Raw genomic sequence first — 26,488 nt, 5'->3', positions numbered from 1 at the left:
TCAAACAACAATAAGTGCTGGCGAGGATGTGGGGAAAAGGGTACACTTGTACATTGCTGGTGGGACTGCAAATTGGTGCGGCCAATATGGAAAGCAGGATGGAGATTCCTGGGAAAGCTGGGAATGGAACCTCCATTTGACCCAGCTATCGCCCTTCTCGGACTATTCCCTGAGGACCTTAAAAGAGCGTACTATAGGGATACTACCACATCAATGATCATAGCAGCACAATTCACAATAGCTAGACTGTGGAACCAACCTAGATGTCCTTCAATAGATGAATGGATAAAAAAAAAAATGTGGCATGTATACACAATGGAGTATTACGCAGCACTAAAAAATGACAAAATCATGGAATTTGCAGGGAAATGGATGGCATTAGAGCAGATTATGCTAAGTGAAGCTAGCCAATCCTTAAAAAACAAATGCCAAATGTCTTCTTTGATTTAAGGAGAGCAACTAAGAACTGAGCAGGGAGGAAGAGCATGAGGAAAAGATTAACATTAAACAGAGAAGAGTGGTGGGAGGGAAAGGGAGAGAGAAGGGAAATTGCATGGAAACAGAAGGAAATCCTCAATGTTATACGAATTCACATATAAGAGGTTGTGAGGGGAAAGTGGGGGAAAAAACAAGGAGAGAACTGAACAACAACAGATGAGGTAGAGAGGGAAGATGGGAGGGGAGGGGGGGATAGTAGGGGATAGGAAAGGCAGCAGAATAAAAAAAAAAAAAAAGATTGTCGGTTTACTATGAATAACTCAAGTAGGGAAACTCTACACTTTCCTTTATTCAAATTTATGGCCACTAACCACACGAGACTTGTAAGACTTGAAATGTGGGCAGTATGACTGAAGAACTAGTTTATCTTATTTCATTTTAATGTACAAACTAAAGCAGTATAAATTATTTTCTAAGCAGTACACCATATAAAATATTAGTATATTTAGTAGTGCACACATACTTCTTATTTATTTAAATACTTTTTTTAGCCGTAGATGGACACAATATATTTATTTATTTTTATGTGGTGCTGATGATCAAACTCAGTGCCTCACACATGCAAGGCAAACACTCTACCACTGACCTACAAACCCAGCCCACATACTTCTTACTTTTTTAGTGTGGCTACCAGAAAACTTTAATTTACATATGTGGTTTATATTATATTTTCATTGGTCAGCACTGCTCCAGTAGAGTGGTCCTCAACTGGGAGTGATTTTGTCCCCTACCCTCAAGCAAAGGACATCTAAAAACTGGAGACATTTTTAGTCATCACAACTGGAAGTGCTTTTAGCATCTATTGGGTAGAAACCAGAGATGTGAGTATACATCCTATTATGTACAGGACAGCTCTGTTTTGAAAACATGCCTGACTACTACTATCATTACTATAACACCAGTTCTCATATGATAGAGAATTCAATTGAGTAAAGTACTCATTACATAAGGAAAAAATGAGGCGGGAAAGGAGACAGAGGATAGGATGGGTGGTGTTAAGAGAGAAGGCTTTTGTGGAAGATGCAGAATTTGTGAATAGAGCAGAGCTGGTATGATTTCAAAAGGCAAAAGCAAAGGATGAAGAATCCATTTGCTTACACTATTTGAGCAAGGAAAAAAGATTTTAAAAAATGATAAGAATGAAAGAGAAGACTCAGGCTAGTTGAGACTATAAGTTCTTGCAACAATTTAGGGAAGGAAACCCCAAAGCTGTAAGTTAAATATATCTAAGTTTCAGAAAGGACAAATAGAATGATTATCCTTTAATATTTTGAAAGCATGTCTTTTCTTTAAATATTATAATAATATACAGCACATGAACATATTTCAAGGATGACATATGAGCATTATAATGTGTTTAAATAAAGTAATCGTTTTTTATTAATCAATAGTTCCAAAAAGGATTAGATGGTCTCAAGCTCAGACAGAAAAAGGCTTTTAGGCAGACAACATTTACCCTTCTGTGTCAAGTGTCTCCTCATTTTTCATCCATCTCATGGCTGGCGCAGGAAGTCCTGAAGCAACACATGGCAACACTGTGCTCTGACCAATGACTCTGACTAAGGAAGAAGGTTGTTTCAAAAATACCAAGTTGAGTGTTTCCTCGGGATCTAAAAAGAATTTAAATAAAAGACAAAGCACTTTATCAGTTAGTCATAAGGCATGTCTAACTCCTATTCAGTCTTGTGGGGCTTTTTATGACAAAATATTTTAAGTAAAAGTGACACAAGAAAATTACATTTAGGGCTGGGGTTGTGACTCAGTGGTGTAGCACTTGCCTCACATATGTGAGGCACCAGGCTCAGCATCACATAAAATTTTTAAAAAGTACTGCATTTATCTACAACTGAAAAAAAGAAAAAAATTTCATTTAAAATAGCAAACATTTATCAAATAATTTCTATATGCAAAGCACTACGATAGGCTGTTTAGGGATCTTAAAGCAAAAAAGTTATAGTTCCTGCCTTTAGATTAAATTTACTTATAAATAAGGGAGATTTGACATGGATCCTCTTTATTTTACAACATTAATGTCACGAATGGTTCAAACAGTAGAGAAAATGAACAAGTTCAGGACTCTTGAAATTCTCTCCTACTCATAGGGATATGAGAGTTTTCCTGTCCTTCCCTGGATTTATTATTTCTGAAAATCTTTCTGTGTTTCATCTCATTAACTTGCTCACTTAGTCTGTCAATCCTTGATTTCGTAATGCAGCAAACTAAAGTTACTACTGTATTTGTGTACCCTTTATTCAGATAAAGAATTAATGTATTCATTTTATAGAGCTGTCCTCTTGTGGAAATGTGAAAAGGCTATACTCCTATGGGTAAAAGATAAAGTTCTTTATTTAATAGGGTGATATTAACTTAATGTTAATTTTGAGTGGAAAAAAAGACCATTCTGAGGCAGAGGAATATAAGTCATGTCACCACACTTAAGAAAAGGTGTTCTATGGGCCATGGTAACAACTACCAGAAATGGTTTTAAACTTGTCCAGTCCATTAATTATGGTTCTTTAGTCATGGTAACAAGTAACCACTGCCTAACAGATTAATGACACCTCACTTCAGTGAATGTGCCTTTGAAAGCCAACCAATAAGTGACAATCCTGGGCTTTAAAAGTCAATCAATCAAGGGCAAAGTCATTCACTGCTGTAACCTGCCTCTGCCTCTTTATATATATACAAACCAAAACAATGCCTTCAACAACAACAAAAAACCAAAACAAACAAACTATAGAAGATCAGCAATCAGCTTTTCTTGAGAAGACTGTCTGACAAGCAAAGCTCTCATAGACGTCAGTCAGCAAAATATCCAGCACTGTTTTTGCTTTAGATATAGAGTAATGGTCTCATCCTTTGACACTTAAAACCTTGTTTTCTTGAATCAAATTCTGAGAATTTGCTTGAATGCTATGCTAGGTGTAAAGAAGAAATCTACCATGTCAAATAAACAAGTCAGGAACAGAATGGTCAGGAGGCTGAGGCAGGAGGATTTAGAGACCAGCCTATCTCAAAACAAAAAAGAGCTGGAGATATAGCTAAGTGGTAGAATACTCACCTAGCACGTGCTAGGCCCTGGGTTCAATTGCCAGTGCCAACAAAAAAAAAAGCAGGGCCCAAAGGAAGTAGAATGAAGGACACTGCTTTTGGCAATAATTTTTCCCCCACATTTAATTACTTACACATATTTAACTGAACTTTGATAGTCTCAAATAAACAAATTTGTAACAAATATGTATTAGTTTCTATGTGCCAGGAACCATTCTTCACATGAGATGAAATCCCCTACTCTTGTGACCTTACATACTAATGGCAGGGGGAGAGACAACAAACAACACATATGTCAGATGATGATATGTTCTGAAGTAAAATTGAGGAGGAAGGAGAAGCACTGGAGGTGGAAACAGAAGGCTGTTACTTAATCAGAATATTTAAGGAAGGTTCACTGATATCTGAGCAGAGATAAGAGGGTGAGCCAGGTAGATAGGATTCCAGGCAGAGAAAATGGCAAGTAGAAAACCTCTGAAGTAAAAACATTAGGAATTTTCTATAAGCATAAGGTGGTCACAATGACAGAGTGAGGGAGAGAAGATCAGGAATTAGAAGGGAGGGGCAAAGGAGGGAAGTGAAAAGATTACATAAAGTTGAACAGACCAAGAACTTTAACTGACATGGAAAACCACTGGTTTTGAGCAAAGATAACTGGGGTTGCTGAGAATACACTGAGACAGAGACGGGCTGTACTTGCCTAGCATGCATGAGGCCATGGGTTCAATCCCACATATGGCAAAATATAATAATTAAAAATTAAGAAACACTGAGACAGGAATTAAATGGCAGGGATGGTAACAAAAATGAAACAAGCTGCATTTTAAAGCATTAGTTCAAGGCCCATTGGGAACACCGTCAAAAGTCACATCCCATAAAACAGGTTTCACTTTGTAAGGCAGTCCATAGGTTAAAAATAAGCCTATAAAGTAGTCCTATATTACCACAATCTCTGCCCAAACAATGTAGGGATGGCCCAATTATATTCATAAACTTGAATCTGAAATGAGAACTATGGAAAGGATCAGGCACCCAGCAATGAGAATAGAAACTGAAAGGTCACGAAATACCAAGGAAGTAGAGGGACTATAATGAGCCACAGTGAGAGGAGGTTAAGCGTAAGGGAGAAGCTGGACAGCTGAGAAAATACATACAAAAGCAATTATGAGCAAAGCCAGTAGGGGCAGAAAGAATGAGAAGACACATAAAAAACAGGCAACACTGAAAGAGGACCTGAGTTTACATGAAAAGGGGGAGCAGCACAATAGAGAAGCAAGAGCTCTCATTTGCTACTGTCTCCAAAGCTACCACATTAAGTTACCACCTTACCCATCCTTTATAGGATCTAGCCTGAGTTAGTCTTAAATTCTTACAAGTAAAAATGACCTAATTATAACCATACTCTGTTGTGGGGAGAAACAGCAGCTTGACCAAAGACATAGGGCTAAATATCTTAGACCAAAAAGAATTCAATTAGATATGGCACATACTTTATTACTTGATAATTTTAATAATATATTCACTAAAGAGTGGATTGTTTTGGCCTATATTTTTTTTTTACTCCTGTAAAAAACTAAGACTCCTTTTACTGATAGTTAATACATTACACCACATATTACCAGTTTTTATTTTTTTTTTAAATAGAAACATTTTTATCCATTTACAAACACAAAACCATCAGTTCTGATAATGAGTTAATACCTGGAAGAACTTTCAATTCAGCTTCATCACTGTACTTTGGTGGACCACCACTTTCAATTATGCAGCGATATAGTCCCCCATCTCCTTCAGTCACATTACTGATAACCAGCGTTCCACCTGGAAGTTTGATAACTCTATCATCCAGAAGAAGGGGCTGTCTGTTCTGTTCCCACCTCACAAATGGAACCAAATCTGCATTAACTTCACAATTCAGAATTGCACTGTTCCCAGCATAAACTGAAGAAGGTTCTGGTTGACTGGTAAATCTTGGAAGTCCTGGACAATAAAGGAAAAGGGGGGAAAAAGTAATTAACTATTACTTAAAACTTTACTCAAGGGAGCCAAGAGTAAGTCAGGCCATGTGGCCACGACATATGGTAGCATCAGGATCAAGAAGGTCCATGCATCACGAAACCAGCTACATACAGGAATAAAGAGTAAATAAGTTAAATGTACCAAGGATAATTGTAGTCAAGATTCCTCAGAGTAGGAAAAGATGCAAATATTGCAAATATGGAAAAGGACAAGGATAGAATAAATTCCAAGGTATTGGTCTACAATAAAGACATCAGATAAACTCATAGCTTTATATAACTACAGATGCAGAACTATATGTAGATATAACATACAGATATAAAACTATTTGTGAAATATGCATATAGTATACACACAGCTTATACATATATATTTATATTATTATATTCCATACAGAGGATCCAGAATCAGTGTCACTCCAGTAGCAATAAGTACATATGGTGACTTTATCCTTATTTCCAAATAATATTCTCCACTACAAGGAATCAGTGCTTCTTGGAGAAATGGCTGATTCTAGGACCAGATCAGGCAAAGTACAAGAACAATTGGGTTCCTTCCTTTATGATATAAGGTAAAAACTCATAACATACAGTAAAGAACTACTCGAATAACAATGGGTATGTATAAAAAGACACATACAAATCAAGATTGAAGGGAGTTTCTTCTGGCTAAATCTAGAATAATGTAATACCAAGAGAGTCCAAGAGATATAAATGACACATGCAATCCTAGATCAACAGGAAAGAAGACGGCAAAGTTTCAGCTTTTGTTTTTTACTATAATAAACATTACTGAGACAATCTGTGAAATCTAAATTAAGTGGTAGTATTGTATTGAGATTAATTTTCTGATTTTGATGGATGTCTGTCATTATTTAGGAAAATGTTCCTGTTTTTAGCAAACATACACCGATGTTATTCAGGTAGGGGTAACAGGGGCAACGTGTCTGCAACTTACAACTATTAATGGTTCAGAAAAAATACATACTTGGGGAATGACACAACAGATATGGTAAAATGTTAACAACTGGGCAATCTGGATGAAGTTATATGAGATCTTTTTGTTCTATTCTTGAAACTATTAAAATTACTTCAAATAAAATGTTAACCAAAAACTGTGGTCATAAGAGCTCTATAGATGCCACAGAATGCAGAGACAGACAGGGTCAGTTCTGGAGTCACGTGCCTGAATACAATTCCAACACCATCTTTCATGGCTGTTACAAAGTTGGCAAGCTATTTCACCTGTCTCTCAGCCTCAGTTTTGCCATCAGTAAAACGAGAAAAACAATAGGCTTCAGAGGGTCACATTTTAAAAATTATCTAACGTAAATAATTTACATATAATATACTCCTTATTGCATAAATACTCACTAGCTACTACTGTTTTAACAATATCTAAAAAGTGACTCATGAACCTATGCTCTGAACACAGCAAAATGTTTAAGGACCAGAAAACAAATTATGAAAAATAATTACAGATTTTCTAGTTTTATGATGGTAAATCATTCCAAATATAAATAACGTATGGGTTTTCTAGCCCTGGCACAATTTTTCCTTATTTTTTTTCTTTTAATTTCAAGGTGATTTTTGAAGAAATGAAATAAAGGCAAAATTATCCTAATATCTACTTTTAAGCAACCAGAAGAAAACCAGGAAAAAAGGGATTGACCAAGATAGATCCAAAATCTAATGAAGTCAGGGGAAAAGGGAATCTTAAATAAAACCCAAAACAGCTTCTATTTTGTTAAAGTTAAAAGGACTTCTGAGGTCTTATAAAAATGAGTAATTTTAAAAAGTATAAACCCACAACAACATATGGGGAACTGGCAGGCAAGAAATTTCAAAAAGTTTCTGAATAGGAAAAGCAGATGGGGCAACCAGCAACTGACATATCAAGGCAGAGAATGCTGCTGCTTCCTGTACTCACATGAGGGAAGTCAGTTGTCTTGCTGCCTTTCAAGAGAAGAAATTGCAGAAGAAAAAAGAGAACGAAAGTTAAGACATAGAATTGGCAAGAAGGGATTAACAACGACTGTATTCTCATTTCTCCCACCATGGGGCACAAAATATCATGCACAGCCAGGGTATTCTCTAGGCAGGAAAGCAGAAATTTCTGTTGTGGAGAAATCAAATAGCCCAGAGAAAAAGCAGCCTTATGTTTAATTCTATGAACTATCTATTTAATGTTCTTTCAAAAACTTCCCTGCTTGCTAAACTTAGCTGGAATCAGTTTGAGTGTTTGCATATAAAAAGCTCTAAAAGAGTCTTTTAGAATGGTAATTTGACAGTATCATTTAAAAAAATTATCTTATTGATATACAATTTACATACCAGAAAGTTCACACTTAAAGTATACAATTCAATGAATTTTTCATATATGAAGAGGTATGCAACCATTCACATCTAATTTCAGAACTTTTTTATCATTCTCAAAAGAAACCTTGCTCACTCCCCATTCCGAGTATTATTCCCCTCCCTATCCCTCATCACCACTAGACCATCCCTAGGTCAGCCTGAGAAAATGACTTAATCTACCTTCAATCTGTATAGATTTGCCAATTCTTGACAACTCCTGTATATGAGATCACATGAATGTGATTCTTTATGACCTGCTTCTTTTTACTTTTCGGCAGACACAACATCTTTGTCTTTATGTGGTGCTGAGGATGGAAGCCGGGCCGCACACATGCCAGGCGAGTGCACCACTGCTTGAGCCACATTCCCAGCCCTATAACCTGCTTCTTTAACCCAGCATAATATTTTTAGTTCATCCACGATGTCATATGAATTAAGACTTCGTTTCTTCTCACTGCTGAAGAATATTCCATTGTATGAACAAACCAGACTCTGATAACTCATTCACCACTTGATGGACACTTAGATTATTTCCCCTTTTGTGCTATTATGAATAATGCTGCCATGAATAGTCATGTGCAAATTGTTGTGTGGATGTAACTTTTTATTTCTCTTGAACGGATACCTTAGGAATGAAACTGCTGGATCTTATGGTAACTCTATAGTTAACATTTTGATGAAATGACAAACATCCACACACAAACAAGGTCCCCTAAGATTCAACAATCCCAATTTTAGTAATCTAGTTTACAGAAATGAAGATTTGCAAAAAAGCAGAAAGCAGTTCACTAAGTATTATCTATACCATCCAACAATTTTAACACACATACAACTCATCAAAAAATAACTGAATAAATCACAAATACAATACATCCAATGCAACTATTAAAAAGCACTTCCATTCATCCTTTAGATATATCCAGGCCAAGAGTGGGTTAAGTAACTCTCCTACAGAACCCTATAGTGACCACAGAAGTCTCCCCTTCCCTCCCTTTCCTCCTCCCTCCCCTGTACTAAGGATTACATTAAAACTGTCTGCTAAGATACTGTGTCAAAAACATTTCCTGAAGTACATGAGAGCTGAATCTGGTAGAAAACAGACCAAAAAAAGAGAGGGGGGGGGGGGGATAGAACCGCCAGGAGCAAAGGTCAAGGTAGAGAATAAGTGAAAAAAATAAATAAAGATCAAAATATTCAGTACTGCTAGTGCTAAAACTGTGCTGAGAGTCATGTGGTAGTACCAGTGGTAAGGGGGATAAAGTGATAAGAAATTAGCCTGGAGAAATAGGTACCAGCTTGAAAAAAGAACCATGAGGCCTTTAAAAGGGTTAAGATAATAACAGTGTTAGTATCTAAATGAACCACTGAAGGGTGAGAAAGTGCTCTGACCACAGTGTGGAGACTATATTGAAGGAAGAAAGAATGAGATGACAGACAAGGCTGTGGTAAGGGAAGTTGAGGAGCTGTCTCAAGAAGAAGAAAGTATAATGATACAGAAAAACTGGGAGGCAGAATTCAGTGGATTTGGTAATGGGATGTAGGGGACAGTTGAGAGGAAGGAGTCATGAGTAAAACTCAGATAAAAAATATTTAAGAACATAAATGATAACCAGAAGCCTAGCCATAATGACACTGTAGAAGTCATTATGCTAGTTTATTTATCATACACATTGGAGAAAGCATGGCAGATGGGTGAGAGAAAGGAAGGATGAGAGAAAGGAGGAAAATAAAAAATGGAAAATTACCAAAGAGGCCATTTATTTTTCTCCTCTGATTTTTGCATCTTCAATCTGTGATTATGGAATAATTACAGTGTCTTTTTGTCATACCCAAATTCAACTTTTGAGTATTTAACTCCTAAGACAAAAAGAGTTATCATCCTCTGAATGAATGAGCAAAACGCTCTGGAGTGAGTAGGAGATCAGCAACTATAACTCGGAAGAGGGAAAGAGATAAGAGGCTACAGTCTCAATCCAGTGAGATTCCATTCTCACATGCCAGCATTTCATCAAGTGAGAATAAACACAGGATTTACAGGAAATTCCATTTTCTACAACATGACCCTTAAGAAAAACTACTTCATTTGGAATTCAACTAAAGGATCACTATATGTATCTTAAGAAACACTGGTGTTCACTACAAAGCAGACATGACTTATTTAGAAACCACATCTTATTTATCTAGATTCTTAATTTCTCTTAACACTTTTCATCATTATTCAAATAAGGATGTTCCAAAAGGGAGTGAATATTCTTCCCTTTACAAGTTTCTGCTCTTCACCTTAATATATATACGTGCACGCTATAAATTTTCAATTAGTTAACTATATGCCCATCCCTTGGTTAAGGCATAAAGGCACCAGGATTCTGGCTTCACTATAAGTTTCAGAAAACTATCCCAAATTATTATGCTCGGTAGGATAAAAGTCAGCTGTCAAAGTGATACAGTTTTGCTATATAGCTTCTGCCATTTCCAAGTTATAAATTAAACAAAACAAAACAAACAAAAAACAACAACAAAAAAAACAACTGTCATACCTCTGACACCAACTATACCATAAAACAAGCTGAGTTGGACATTGTGGCATATGCCTAATCCCAGTGGCTCAGGAAGCTGAGGCAGGAGAATACCAAGTTCAAAGATAGCTTCAGCAACTTAGCAAGGCCCTAAGCAACTTAGCAAGACCCTGTCTCAAAAAATAAAAAAACGGGCTAGGGATGTGGCTCAATGGTTAAGCACCCCTGGGTTCAATCCCCAGTACCAAAAACTACTAGCTTCTTCCATACAGAACTGAACAAGCACTAACATAGTACTATACCCTTGGTATATAAATGCAAACTTGATATTTGTTAAATGTTCTTTTATCAATTAAATGAAAACTCCAAGAAAATGCTTTTATTTAGATTTATCCTGTATAAAAATATGATTTGTAAGCAAATCACTTAATAAAACTTACCTGCTACTGTCAGCTTGGCTGTTCTGCTGACAATAGTTCCAAGACTATCAACAGTGGCCACACACTGATAATAGCCTTCATCAGGTTTATTGTGTTTGGAATGCACCACATTGCTGATAAATAAAGATCCATCTGGAAGAAGCTGGCGTCTGTCATCTGATACTAAGTTTAAAAAAGTTCCATCTTTTTTCCATTCGATTTTTGGAGAAGGCTCAGAGTATGCTGAACAATTTAATATAACAGAGGAGCCTCTGACCGAGAGTGTATCCACTGGTTCCACCAGAAAATAAAATGGAGTGAATGTTCGAATGCTGGCACCTACAAGAATAAAGAAAAAGAACAAATTAGGCAAAACTTCCTCCTACCACTTCTGTAAGAAACTAAAACATGTTCACAAATTATTTCTAAGCACTTATGTTCTTTAGGTATGATACATAAATATAATCACTTTACTCTGAATATCTAATAAGCAAAATTTACTTCTTATTAGCAAAGTCGAATTTGACTCATTTAGAACATCAAAAAAGAAAACCTTCTATTTTAGATAAGTCTTCTTAGATGATGTAACTATTAAAAGTTTTATTTCAAACTCCACAATGGATTTATAAATATTTAAAATTGCTGTATGCAAAGTGAAATTTTCTATAGAACATGAAGCAGAAAATTGAAACAATTCTTTGTTAAGCTTTTTATGTTTACTGACTGCCTATATTCTGTTTACAAATTCACTATTTATAGCTCTTCTGCATTTTTCTAATAGATTATTTATTCTATTGAATTAAAAGCAATCTTTGGGGCTGGAGTTGTAGCTCTGTGGTTGAGCAGTTGCCTAGCATGTGTGAAGCACTGGGTTTGATTCTCAGCACCACATATAAATAAATAAAATAAAGGTCCATCAACAACTTTAAAAAAAAATTTTAAAACGCAATCTTTGATCATGGCTATCACGTTTTGAGAATATCCTTTTTCTATTTGGCCTTCCAATTTTTCTTATAAGAAAATAAAAAATTATAAACTACATAAAATTAAATCTGGTAGAATTACAAAGGTCTTTATCCCAAGATTATAAAAAATTTTAGCCTTGCTTTTGTTCTCTTAATTTTGTTGTTTCATTTTCTACATTTAATTTTCATCTAGAATTCACTTTGATGTAAAGAACACAGGAGAAATCAGAAATTTTTCTAAGTGTCTGGTCAATTCTTTAAACATGGGAAGAACAAAATTTAAAGAAAACATTTATTACAAACTTTATCTCAGGGAAAGCTTTCCAACTTAGAGCTTTACCTCTTTCCTTAAAACACACACACACACACAAAAAAAAAAACTCTTGCTGATTACCTTGCCTATAAATAGCTCAAATCATAATCAGGTTTCTTCATCAGAGAAGTCTAGTCCAAAAAATGACAGTAAGACTGTTTCTCAAATACATAAACACATCCCTTACTTATAATTTACATTATGAATTTAAGAATGGCACTGATTTTGAACTATAAAATGAGTGATTAGTTCTAAAAAGTATGAAATACAGTGGCAGAAGGAATGATATTCAATTATTTAATATTCAATTAATATTCAATTGCTTATAGCAATAAGCAAATATCAATTCCAAATCCAATCACTTACCACTCCACCTCCAAACATAACAAAGGGATGTTAGAAAAGAATTTCACATTTCCATCCCCATTTTATGACTATGAAATACATTTCTCAAGTCCAAAACTCTTGAAAAATGAGCTTAAGAATTTTTTTTCAAAAGTAACCTGCATTTTCTTTCTTATTACTATTAAAAATTTTATATTGCATTAATATACTAATACTAGAGTAAAATAAATCAAAATGTAAGCAAAAGGGAAGTACAATATCATAGCTTAAATTATGGTTCTTTTTCTTTCCTGTATAACTATTACATCTTTATAATGACACCTGAATTTAAATACAGGAACTTAAAAGAAATAAATGTATTAGGTTGGCAGTCAAATGTGCAAATTAACTATTTCAAATATTTTATTACAGATACTAATAAACAAAACCCAAAACTTTTTTTAAAATTCAAACTTTTTGCCACTTAAAATACCAAATATAAAATACCAATATATACATCAATTTAAACATATTATAGTTTAACATTCTGCCTTGCTTTGATTTTTTCATTTTAAAAATCCATATCCATTAAAAACCAACTTGAACAAAAAACTACATATAGTCAAAAAATAAGGTAAAATTGTATTCATAGGGAAGCTTATAAAATGCCTTTGAAAATAAGGGCATTTCACGGGCTGGGATTGTGGCTCAGTGGCGGAGCGCTTGCCTAGTGTGTATAAAGCACTGGATTTGAGTCTCAGCTCCACATAAAAATAGTTGCCTGTTGACAACTAAAAAATTATTAGAAAGGCATTTCAAATTTTTACCAAAAAATATTCATTCTATATTATTTAGAATACATAGCATTACTTAAATATTTATGGATATCATTTTTGTATTTTATTGCTCTAGTAGGATGGCAGTGATCTAAGATACTCTCTCTTCGCTTAAAACCTATCAAAAAGATTACCACTGCCTTTTATGTGAAAGTCTAAAGAAACTCCTTAAGTGGACCTCCACTATGTGACCTGGCCTCTGCCCATGTCCTGCCCCCTTGCCATCACTCACTCTCCTATTGGTCCTCCTCAAGCTTTTGTCCCCTTTGCACCAACTAGTCCTGCCACTACCTTTCTCTCCAGTCAACACCCTGGCTTCCTTCGGGCTCAGCTTAAACATAACTTTCCCTGAAGTGCTGTCTATCCCTAGTGCCCAGAAAGATTGGTTCACCCTATTACATGCAAGCATAGCATATCCTTTATCCACACAGCACCTCAAATGTTCTTAATCTTTAAACAGTAACAACATATTTGTTAAGGCAGAGAGGTCCTGAAACTTTCTTAGCTCCTGATACTTATTTTCTCAGTACATTTGTTCACAATTCCCTAGGCCAAAAGGAAAATCTAACAGTTCCATTTATTTAATATTTAGGTGTTACTATAGTGACCCAGCCACATCAATGTTCATAGCAGCTCAATTCACAATAACTAAACTATGGAACCAGCCTAACTATGCTTCAACAGATGAGTGGGGAAAAAATATGGTGAGTGTGTATACACACACACACACACACACACACACACACACATATATACACACATACATATACATACACAAGGGTATACTACTCATCCATAAAAAGAAATGAAATTATGGCATTTGCCAGTAAATGGATGGAACTGGAAACTATCATGCTAAGTTAAATAAGCTAATCTCCCAAAACCAAAGGCCAAATGTTCCAATCTTGTAATCTCTAATATGTGGATCCTAGCTCACAATAAGGAGGTGAGGGAGGAGAGATAGGGAAGAATAGAAGTACTTTGGATTAGACAAAGGGGAATGAAGGGAATTGGGGCGGGGGCAATAGGAATAGGAAAGACAGTAGAATGAATTGGACACTACTTTCCTATGTGATTACATGACCAATGTGATTCTACAACATGTACAACCAAAAGAATGAGAAGTTATACTCCATGTATGTATAATATGTCAAAATACATTCTGTTGTCATGTATAATTAATAAGAATTTTAAAAATGAAAAAAAGTTAAGGGCATACAAATGATAAGTATTTCTGTCCTAACAAGTTAGTAGTAACCTTCTGAAAAAATAATACACATTAACTGAAAAAAACCTCTAATTTCATTTTTTAATAACCACAATCAGTTATTATGGGATATATGCACCTATTGGGCATTACACATCTTCTCAAATTTAGGAATTATTTTAGATACTGCCACGTACATTTCCTATTCCACAATGATTTCTACATGGCACTTTCTTTTTATCACAGCAAAAACTAAAAGCCCAATTTCACAAAGAATCACAGCAATGAAATGAAAGTGGGAAAACAGAATATTCAAAGCATCTTGCAGTGTTCAACAGATGTTGCTGTTTCCCTACGGAATGTATGAATTATGCCTGGAAGTTCTCTGAGGTACCCTAGGGTATCTTAGGGTACAGTTTGTGAATTACAGGCTAGAGGTCTATCTTTTTGCACTGTTTTTATTCAACCATATTTCAGTATCTACCTAACACAGTGGATGATAGCAAACTCTAGATTATATAACCAGATAATTTCTAAAAACTTCCACTAGTCAAAGTATTAATAAGATCACAGGTTCCGTTCTAACACTAGCCAATTAGTATCACTCTCTCCTGTGCTAAGATTTAATAAGGAACAGAGTTTTTATAAATTCTGGTGAGTTTTTTAAAAATTATATGGAAGAGCTAGGCTCCATGGTGCATGTCTGTAATCCCAGCAACTCAGAAGTGGAGGACAAGAAGATTCCAAGTTCAAGGCCAACCTTGGCAACTTAGAGAAACCCTGACTCAAAATTAAAATTTTAAAAAGGCTGGAAGTGTATCTCAGTAGTACAGCACTCCTGGGTTAACACACATATACACACACATAGTAAAAGAAAGTCAAGAAAAGCCAAAATACTTTTACAACAAAGTAACGGACTTCATTCATCAGTTAACAATATTTATAAAATATAAATATTTTGTAACTAAGCCATTATGGTTCTTGAACAGGGGATTTAAAAAAAAAAAAAGTCATGAAATCGGCTATAAAGCCTAAAAGCAGAGAAGTACATATCTTAAAATGCATTGTGCAATAGAGATGACATTTTAAATCAACTGGAGAAAAGAATGAACTATTCCATAAATGTTATCAGGACAACTGTTATCCTAGTCATATGGGGAAAAAAATGAGATACATACAACAGATAATAGTCAACATTTATGTTTCCATGTACCAGATACTATTCGAAACACTCATCTTCCCTATTTTCCAATCTTGTAAATTCATTTCAGCTTCATTACGACCTGAGGAGATAGGTCTTACTGTCATTCCCATTCAGGAAAGGAAAATGAAAGCACAAAAATGCTAAGTAACTTGTCACATGGGTAACAACAGAACCAGAGTCTGTGATCTTAACCACTACACTTTAATGCCACTGAATACAAAAATAAAAATGCATTCCAGGCATATAAAAAATAGGTAATAAGAATCTTTGAAGATATTTTAGGAAAACAGGAGCACAATCCTGGAATTAGACAACCTTTTAAATCAAAACATAACAGCTCAGAGTTAGGAAAGAAAAAATAGATGAGCTTCACTTTCCTGCATTTAAAACACAATGCATACACTTTTTTAATGGCAAAATACGGAAACAAAGCAGACAAAGAATGAACTGGAGAAAAAAAAAAAAAAGAACTATATCACCTACATCAGAAAAGGAGTTTAGAAGTTTAAACCACTCAATAGAAAAATGGCTAAGACTATAGTTCAGTAAGTCTTTATTTACAAATATATGTGGTAGGATGGATATGATCCATCAACTATAGTTCAATGATCCCACCTGCCTTAGAATATTATGCAACAAAAAATGAGCTGTATTTCTGTTGATCTGGAATGAGTTTTGTGATAAACTAAAAAAATGCCGATGAATACAAATTATACGATGTCATATGCACATCATTATGTGAGCACTGGGGTAAGTAGGAAGTGTATATCGGATTGTCAACACAGGTTATTGAAAGGGGAAGAATAGAAATAGATAAAAAAAAAATCTCCTTTTCTGCATATAAAATAATCTCATGATAAAAATCAGTTTGTTAAACAATCCTTTCTTGGGAACAGAGGATTATTTTTTAAAAGATCTATTACCATTTTTTTAACCACTTTTTCTTTGTCATAGTAGGAGGGTTATAGATGCTCCCTAGCTGACTTCATATAAAAACTGTCCTTTGTTTCTCACCAGGGTCCAGATTTCCCATCCATGTAGGTTTGCTTAATATTAGTTTATTATGGCCAGAGTCACTGGACAAATTATTCTGAAATAAGCTTAATGATCTTTGTCTGCTATCTTCTAAATTCCCAAGTCTCTGCAAATTTCTCACTTCTTAATGGAGTAGCTCACTTCTTGATAGATTAGTCCTCACTTTTTGATAGAATACTTCACACCTCTTGATAGAATTCCATCTTCTAAAAGTAAAATAACCACAGGGAACTTGTTTCAGTTGTAAACCCCTTCCTCCAAATATCAACAAATCACCATCACTCACTATATATCTTAATTATGTGGCTAATAATAATTCTAAAATTTATTGTACACCAAGTAAAAATATAATATATGGTTTTGAATACCAGCAGAAATAAAATATATCTGTCCTATCAGCCAAAGAGGTTTGAAATTTAACAACAAAAATGCAGAGAAAGAAAAGCATTTTTGTACACCTACAAATGAAAGCACTGTTTAATGTTCTTCAGTATAAGAAAATTACCTCTTTATTATAACTAAGAGGTCTTCATATTTCTTCTGACCATTCCATCCCATCCAGTCTCTAAATGCTATAGTTCATGTGTCCCAACCCTTTAGTATCTACTATCACAATGTAGTTCAACTTCTTGATTCAAGTTCTCAATTTATACTTAAAGTTGAAAAACTGGAAAAATTAAAATAATTTAACATTCAAAGAGCTCAACTAAATGCATTCATGTTATCAATTACTCACAGACAACACTGAAGAGTTGACAAATTATATGCCACTTTGCTATATAAAAATTAGTGTTCCTTGCTCCAGAGCTCAGCATCTCTCTGCTCTCTACAACTAATCCCTTTGAAGACTGAATCTACCTCCAACACTCATCTTCCCTATTTTCCAATCTTGTAAAACATTTCCCCTGGGGGGGGGGAATATATAATTAATCATTAATATTGTTAGATCACTGTGTTGAATAAACACATAGTTTTTTTTAATAATACTCTTGTTTTGGGGGAGGGAGGGAGAGAGAGAGAGAGAGAGAATTTTTTTAATATTTATTTTTTAGTTTTCGGTGGACACAACATCTTTTTTTATATTTTATTTTTATGTGGTGCTAAGGATCAAACCCAGCGCCCCATGCATGCCAGGTGAGCACGCTACCACTTGAGCCACATCCCCAGCCCCAGCCCCAAAACACATAGTTTTTAAAAAAACTTTGTGGTATACAAAGTATACCATAAAAACAGTGAATAAAAGCTGGATCTGAAATACTTGCTCAGCATCAATAATGTCCTCTAGAGAAATTCAATTTCTGCAGGATGACAATTTTAAACTTTGATGTTTCCATTTATAGCATCTACCTTCCTAATCATTCACCCAAATTAAAAAAAAAATCTGAATTCATTTATTCAACAAACATTATAAATAACAGTGCTTTCCTTTTCTTTAACTTTTAGTCTTTCTCCTCTTCTCCTTCACCCCCATGAGAAGGAAAGAAAAGGAAAGGGAGGAAGAAAATAAGAAGAAAGGAAGAGAGAAAAAATCACAGACACAGTGATATGGGGAAAAAAATGAGAAAGTGAAGTCAGACAGACATGGTTTTGAATCCTAGCTCTGCTATGCTAGTTATTTTATTTTTGTGTCTATAATTTTCTTCCCTATCAAACAGGAATAATTATGCCACCTTTCAAAAAATTTTCTGTAAAGGTGACTGGGGATATGTACAAAGCTCCTGTGACACTGTCTGGCAAGTCTTCAGCAAACAGTAACTACTCATAGTACAAAAGCCTACAATATCTCCCCAAAACTGCCAACAATCTAGGACCTTAGTTTTAATCAATCATATTTTGGAAATTATCATGCATAAAATAATATGGACCTTATTTTACATTTTCAATCCCATTCTGACAATTGTTACGTATAAAATTGTGGTCTTAAAATTTTGCTTTCAATTGGTACACTAAAACATTAAAATTATACATATTATTGGGATACCATGTTATGTTTTACATGTATGTACATTGCTTAATGTATAAATCAGGTTAAACAGTTATCTCCTGAAACATCTGTAATTTCTTTGTAGTGAAAACTTCCAAAATCCTTTCCTCTAGTACATTATTGCTAGGTACAGTCATCCTACTGTACTGTACAACAACACATCAGAACTTCTTACTCTTATCTTGGTATCCATCGATCAACATTTGCCCATCCCCTCAATACCATTCCCGCCTCCGGTAAACCATCATTCTACTCTCAACTTCCCTGAAATTAGTTTTAGAGTCCACATATGAAATCAGTTTTAGAGTCCACATATTTAGTTGTTCATGGACCTTTATTTTATTTATTTATTTATATGTGGTGCTTGATAATCAAACCCAGTACCTCCTCACACATGCTAGGCAAGTGCTCTACCGCTGAACTACAACTCCAGCCCCTCCACCTGTTTCTTTTTACTCTTCTAGAATGTTTTTGGTTCGTACTATATTTCTGTTTAGACAGCACAGGACCAGACCATGTTATCCTCCATTAACATACTTTAACATTCTTTTAAAAAGACAGTTGCACTATTCTGCAAATGGTAAAAATTAACAGAATTTTGATGGCAGATATAAGGGATCAAAACAAAGTTCTCTCCTTAGATGTTACATGTAAATAACTGGTCTTCTACAATAAACAGAAATTAAGTAATTTTTAAGCAACTATCAGCATGCTATCTTTAATACCTACTCAAAATATCTATTTAGAAACAAAGCATTTTAGAAACTTTTAGTTAAAAGTTGCCATAATAATTGACTAATAATAAAGAGAAAGAGTAGTCACATGATTTGAGTGTCACCCACAAACTACTTATTAATATAAAGGGAGCAACTAACTGTACCTTTACTATGGACAGATCTGGAGTCACATGATTTGAGTGTCACCCACAAACTATTTATTAATTATAAAGGGAGGAACTAACTGTACCTTTACTATGGACAGATCTGGAAATTATCATCTTAACTAAGGGATCAAATTCAGTATTACCAAGTAGTGGAACAACCTAGCATCACATATGTACTGGTGTGATGTAATAAGAAGCATGTGGTATTTTTTGCTAAGTGCCTAGCCTAAATCTAAGCAAGAAGAAATAATTACACAAATTTGAAATTGAGGCATTCTACAAGACAACTCCTTTCAACTCTTCAAAAAATAAAGTCAGTATCATAAAAACAAACAAAAGCAAGAGGATTGTACTACATAAAAATCGACTCACAGAAACATAACAAATCAATAAGCCAACCATTACTGGATTCTAGAGTGCAAAAAAAATTGGGGGGAATATCAGTGATTTTAAATTTTGAATATATTATATAATATTATTAATTTTAATTTCCTAGATGTGATTAATAATAGTATTGTCCTATAGGAAAATTTCCTTATTTCTATACATTTCTGTAATATTAAAATGTTAAAAGAAAATACTGTTGGGTTGTTGACTTTCTAAGCTATCGCAATATACCAGAAACTGCAACATGCTGCATATTCTCTTAGGAATAAAGACTCAAGAAAATTCTACCTCCATCCAGAAAAGATACAACTCATAAACTTAATACTCTGGGTATAAATGATTTTTATGTAAATTTATACCGCATTTCCATATAATTAAAGATTTACAAATTAATAACAAGATACATTTTAAGGAAAATATTCCAAATTTTCCATTTCCAAATAACAACCTATTGACTACCAATTATAAATTTAACTTATTTGAAGAGATATTTTGTTTATATGACAATAAACGTAACATCTTTATTTTTTAATAAGAACATAATTTATTCTACCATGCTATAAATAAGACCTATTACTTTATTTTTCTATATCAAAATTAACCATTACTGCCAGGCATGGTGGCACACACCTGTAATCCCAGCAGCTCAGGATCCCAAGTTCAAAGCCAACCTCAGCAAAAGCCAGGTGCTAAGTAACTCCGTGAGACCCTATCTCTAAATAAAACACAAAATGGGGCTGCGAATGTAGTCAAGTGCCCCTGAGTTCAATCCCCAGTACTCAAAAAAAAAAAAAAAAAAATTAACCATTACTTCTCATTGCTATTTCAAAAGTGTACCTCTAGTTATCACATCTGTAACTCAGGGAAACTAGATAAAATAAACTAAGAATTATGTAGATTAAAAAGCTCTGAATAGGGGCTGTGGATATGGCTCACTGGTAAAGCATGTCTAAGACCCTGGATTTGACCCCCAGCACCATAAGGAAAAAACAAAACAAAAAAAAAAAGCTCTAAACAATAATCTAATTACCAAAGATCACTAGGTCCAAAAAGGTACATTACATTTTTAGAGAAAGATTTCTAGACTTGAAGGGATCTTTAAAATATCTGAAAAAAATCAGCATAAAGAAGGCAGTTTGGCTCATAGTTTCAGTGTATGGTCTGTCAAGCATACACTGAAACTTAACAGTGTTAAGCACTGTTGTTTTTGAGTCTGTGGTAAGGCAGAACATTGGTCAAGGACAATGTGATGGAATATTGCTATTTACTTCATGACAGGAAGGGGTGATGAGAGGGAGGGAGAAAGGGGGAGGGAGAAAAAGAAAAAGGGGTTGGGGAGAGGCTGGAAACAAAAATATGTCCTTCAAAGACAGGACTCCAATGTTGTACTTCCTCCAACTAGGCTACACCTCCTGAAATTTCCATCACCTCCCAATAGCACCACCAGCTAGGGACCAAGCCTTTAACACCTGATCCTTTTGGAGATATTCCAGATTCATACTATAATATGAGTACTATATGCACTTAGGCTAAGACAAGATACTTAGTACCTGCCCTCAGAATGCCTAAAGTAGAAGAGACACACAATGATACAATGCAAACAACCACAGAATAGTGTGGTAGGAGCCATGACAGGATGTATACAAGGTGCGGAGAGAGTGCCTACAGAGTGAAAGATGACATGCCCACAAACTGATGGGAAACCTGAGGACTAAGTAGGAATAAGCCAGTGAAGAAACAGAACACACCCTCTTAGAGAAAAGAGAAGAGACAGAAGCCTAGAAACAATGACAGCAGCTAAAGTGCCAAGTACACATGAAGTTACACATGAAATTAAGAAGTTTGGAAGTTAAGGAGGTTGGCTATGACTAAGAAGGGCTTTAAGATGAAAAGTGAAGATCACATTTACTATTTATTAAATGGATCATTCTTTCTGCAAAATTAGTTTGACAATGACAAGACTAGAAATAGTAAAACTGGTTAGGACGTCATGCAAGTACTCTGATGAAGTCCTGTTTGGCAAAGTAGCAATAAAGACTAAGAAATGGGCAGATCTGATAAAAGTTTTAGGGTGGAATCAACAACCACTTTTTTACCAGATAAAGGTAAAAATGAGGGTGAGAATAAATGTGGAGAGAGGGCAATGGAGGAGTCAAAGATGACAGACAAGTTTATGGCTTTTACAGTGGCTGAAATTGTCATGCCAATCAACGAGGAAGAAGGCACAGTGAGGGAGATCTTGTGTTGCTAAAACATGGGGATTTCAAGTGACATGCATAGACAGGAACTCAGAAGAGATTCAGGATGAAGACACATGTCAAAACTGAAGTGCACGGAAAAATGAGACCAAGTTTTGTACAACACCAGCATATAAGAGATAGACGAAGAAAGAAACACCTGCAAAAGTCACAGAGGACAGAGAACATGGGAACATGGCATCCCAGAAGCCAAGGAAATGTTTCAAGGAGGATAAAGTGCTGAGAGTAAATATGACTGGGCCCCCATTCAACAGATACATACTGAGAAGATCACTGATGGTCTACACAAAAACAGCTTGAGTAGAATGGGGTGAGAATGGAGAGAGCACTAAAATGGGGAAACTGGATCATTGTACTGCACTGAAAACCCACTGGTGGTTATCACTGCATTTAAAGTTCAATTATGAGAATATGGTTTTATCAAGTAGAAAGGGAAATAAAAGAGACATTTAAAATGGAATATTTCTAGGCAGATGAGATGAAAGTGACAATGAAGTAGTAGGATTAAAGACATGAGTAAATAGTGATCTATGGGAATTACAAAAGAAAAGAGAAGAAATAAACAGGAGTAAACTGAAATGGGTAAAAATGGCACAAGTACAATGCCAGAAACCAGGAACAACCAAAGACTATGGTGAGACCGGTATATTACTTAATATTTCAGCTTCACTGAGCAATGCCAAATGATGAAGGAATAGTTGTAGAAGCTGATATTTGAACTGGCATGAATAAGAAGTCACTGGAGATAAGTAAAAAAAAAAAAAAAAAAAAAAAAGATATTGGAAAAGGAAGCCAAGTAAACACTCAAATTATCCAGAACAAGGTAGACTTGGAATGGAAAGAAAGATTGTTAAATAAGATCCAAAATTTTTAGTGAATACAAGTGAAATGTAAGTCTAAATAGTGAACAAGAGAAGTACAGAATAATAGAATTCAGTGTCCCACACCTTGGAAGACCAATAATTTTTAAAGAGAGTAACTAGTTCACATTTTTTAAAGCTATTTCTCCATTATTCTTCAACAATCAGCTATCTTCTAGAGAGTTAATACTGCTCTAAATATCTCTGAGAGTACTTTCCTCGTGGAAAACAAGTATTACAGATCTTATTCAAGTACACTACCATATGTCTACAAATTGTTACCAAGTTCAACTAAAAAACATCTGAATAAAGATGCATTAATTTTCAAACACAAACAGCACATGAATAATTTATTGAAAGTTTCTGCCATCATCAGCTTCACTAACAAATAACATTTATGAAATTCCACAGGACAACCTAATAACAAATATATGCAAAAGAGAACACAACACTGAGAATCCTTAATAATGAATCTTATGCTAGTAAAGTTGTTTTCAGCAAACAATGCTGTGCATGCACAAGCTCTCAATGTGGACATTTCAGGACCAATCCTGTTATAATCTCACAAAGTCTGTATTTGAGTTCTAGAATTCTATTCAACTGTATATTTATTTACTGATATAAATAAATTGAATTCAAAATCTGGCTAACTCAATCTTGCATTAGTGATATTAAATCACAGACAATTTTCATTCACTGAGCTCTTAATCACTTTACACATCTCCAATATAAAATGACCTTGGAAGAAAAAAGAAGAGAAGGAAAAACCTCTAAAATATTGGAAAGATGTTAACAGTATCTAAAAGATAGGACACTGATTCCAGTATACTCACAGGAAGTCATATACCTAATAACCAAAAGCTGTTGTAAATGCAACTCTGGGAGTAAAATAAGACTTCCCACATGGCTGCATGTCATCTTCACAAAGATGTATAATTAGTTACTAAAATGAAATGCAAATGGCCCTTAATAATTTTAAAGTATGTTTAATCTCATAAAAGAAATGCAAATTAAAACTATATTAAGGTACAATTTCTCACCTATCATACTGGCAAAAATCCAAATAACAACATACTCTATAGGCAAAATGTAGCAAAATAGGCTTGGAAATTTTGCATTTTGAAAATGCAAAATGGCTTAGTTATTGGAGAAGAAAACTTGCAAAATCTAGCACAATCTTATATGCATTTACCCCTTGACTTAGCAATCCCAAATAATAACAAATATTATTTGTTAGTGAAGCTGCTGATGGCAATCTTTGAATTTATACAATGGTACATTGTCTAAAATACAAAAATAAGTACAAGCAAAGCTCTTTTACTGCAGCACTACTTATAGTAACAGCCTGGAAAACACCCTGATGCCCATCAGATAGGGACATGTTGAATAAGTTACAATACACTGACACAATGAGATACTATGCTGTTGTAATCAGGACCACATAATAGCTTTATATTTTGTAAGAAGTGATCTCTAGAATAACTTAACAAGTGAGCTGAATAAAGCAAGTTGGAGAAAAGTGGGTGTAGTTACCTAGAAAGATAGGATATTGATATATATACATTTAATTTTTAACACAGCAAAAGAAAATATGAAAGGAGCCAGAGACTGAAAGTAGATGTCTCTGAGTAGACCTTGTTCATACATTTGACTTTTGGACCATATAAATATTTTACATAATTAAAAAACAAAATTAAATTTTTAAAGACTCTAAAAATTGAAAGCAGAAATGCAACAGATAAATCTAACTCTGTAGCTGTCATTATAAGGACACCAGGAGGAACTACTATTCCAAAAGAAATGAAGAACACAGTAAAGAAATTATACACAGGAGGATATAGTAGGGGCCAAAAGAACTGCCCAAAACCTTTAAGCTGCTTTAATAATTACTTTGTTTCAGTTACTGTTAGCACTATTATTCTGGGACTGGGATGTGTGTACATTGTGGGATAAAGCAAATGAACAATTTCACTGATATGGAAGAGAGGATTCTCAGCATGAAAGGAAAGCAATATAGTTGTAAAATCAATAAAATTAAGCAATTCTATAGTCTTCAGTTTTAAGTATGAATATGAATTCCTATTTAAAAAAAATGTGTATTTCTTAGCTCTCTTCATTCAAACAGCCTACTAACAAATGTCTAACCAAGTAGCAGTTAGCATTTTCCTTACCCAGATTTTGGTCTCTAACTATCATTTTCCATTTAAAAGAACCTTAAAAAATGATTAATTCCAGGTCTAGGATCAGAAAATGAGATGAACCTGGAATATCTTGTCATACCAGAAAACAAAACCAAAAACCTATCAATAATTACCAGCATGATCCCAAAGGTAGCAGAAGAGTTTCTTACTAACCAAGTATAGAACATGTGAACTTCAGTAATAATGCCACAATATAATCAAATAGTCAAATGTGTCAATTTCTACTACTTTATAATGATTCCCAAAAACTAAAATAAAAACCAATTAGTCACTTTAGGTAAATGCTACTACTGTTTGGAAATTGGCAAGGAAAAGCTAAAGAATTAAAAGCATCTTTCCTAATCAAACTATTCCCTGTGGTAGTAAAATTGTTGATGAAAGTTTCCATACACAGAAGTATTCCACTAAATATATCAAAGAATGATATCACCATTTTGCAATCCTAATGAATTAAAAAATTCATAGGCAATAAAATTAATGGCCCAGGTAGTCAGCAGAATTTTTTTGTTAAAAGGTCAGATAGAAATTAGGTTTTGTAGGTTACATACAGTTTCTGTCACATGTTCTCCTTTATTTATATTCTTAACTCTTTAAAAGTCCTTTGGGAGAACTACCCTGAGCCATACAAGATGCTGGCTGGCCACTAGAGTGACTCTTGTGCCACTTCAAGCCGCCATTGAGCAGTCAGGCTGCAGGGCACTGCTGTGGGCACTAGCAGTGGGCTGGGGAGAGAGCAGCCTGCCTTTGTGCATGCCAAGGCCCCTGGATTTGGAGTTTTTATTTAATTAAGGCAAGTCCAGTCTCTGTTCTTATACGGGCCTCCATGGCCCTGGGTCAAACAGTTGAAAATCTTCTAGGGGGAAGACCTCAACAGATACACTTACTTTCTTTATTATCAGAATATTCAACTGTTGCTCTGTGGCTTGGAACTCAAGCAACTGGAGTACTGCTTCTCAGAGAGGTGCTGGAAATCTACAGGGATACTATAAGTTCACAGGGTAGAGACTCTTGCTCAACTAAATCCAAACAAAAGAGATTGCACCTTGCTCCACACCCAAGTTAACCATACCCTAACTTCCACAATACGTTGATACAAAGAACAGAAGAGACCAAAACAAAACAAATTAACACCAGGCCCAAAGTAGAAATGGTGGTTTAGGGTAGCCCAGGTCCT

General features: G+C 34.8%; 1 protein-coding gene across 7 annotated transcripts in view; it reads right to left on the bottom strand.

Annotated features, from left to right (window-relative positions):
- Neo1 (neogenin 1) overlaps positions 1-26,488 on the bottom strand; it is a 233,109-nt gene that overhangs the window by 141,509 nt on the left and 65,112 nt on the right. For all 7 annotated transcript variants that reach the window (XM_076851062.2, XM_076851066.2, XM_076851063.2 and 4 more), the window contains exons 2-4: positions 10,879-11,196; positions 5,251-5,526; positions 1,955-2,108 (exon numbers count right to left, since the gene is read on the bottom strand). In XM_076851062.2, the coding sequence (XP_076707177.1) occupies positions 1,955-2,108; positions 5,251-5,526; positions 10,879-11,196 (748 nt within the window). The remainder of the gene's footprint in view (positions 1-1,954; positions 2,109-5,250; positions 5,527-10,878; positions 11,197-26,488) is intronic.

The sequence above is a fragment of the Callospermophilus lateralis genome, chromosome 3, assembly GCF_048772815.1.
Source record: "Callospermophilus lateralis isolate mCalLat2 chromosome 3, mCalLat2.hap1, whole genome shotgun sequence".
NCBI lineage: Eukaryota > Metazoa > Chordata > Mammalia > Rodentia > Sciuridae > Callospermophilus > Callospermophilus lateralis.
The sequence above is the reverse complement of the archived record's forward strand: the minus strand, read 5'-3'. Positions and strand labels throughout refer to the sequence as shown.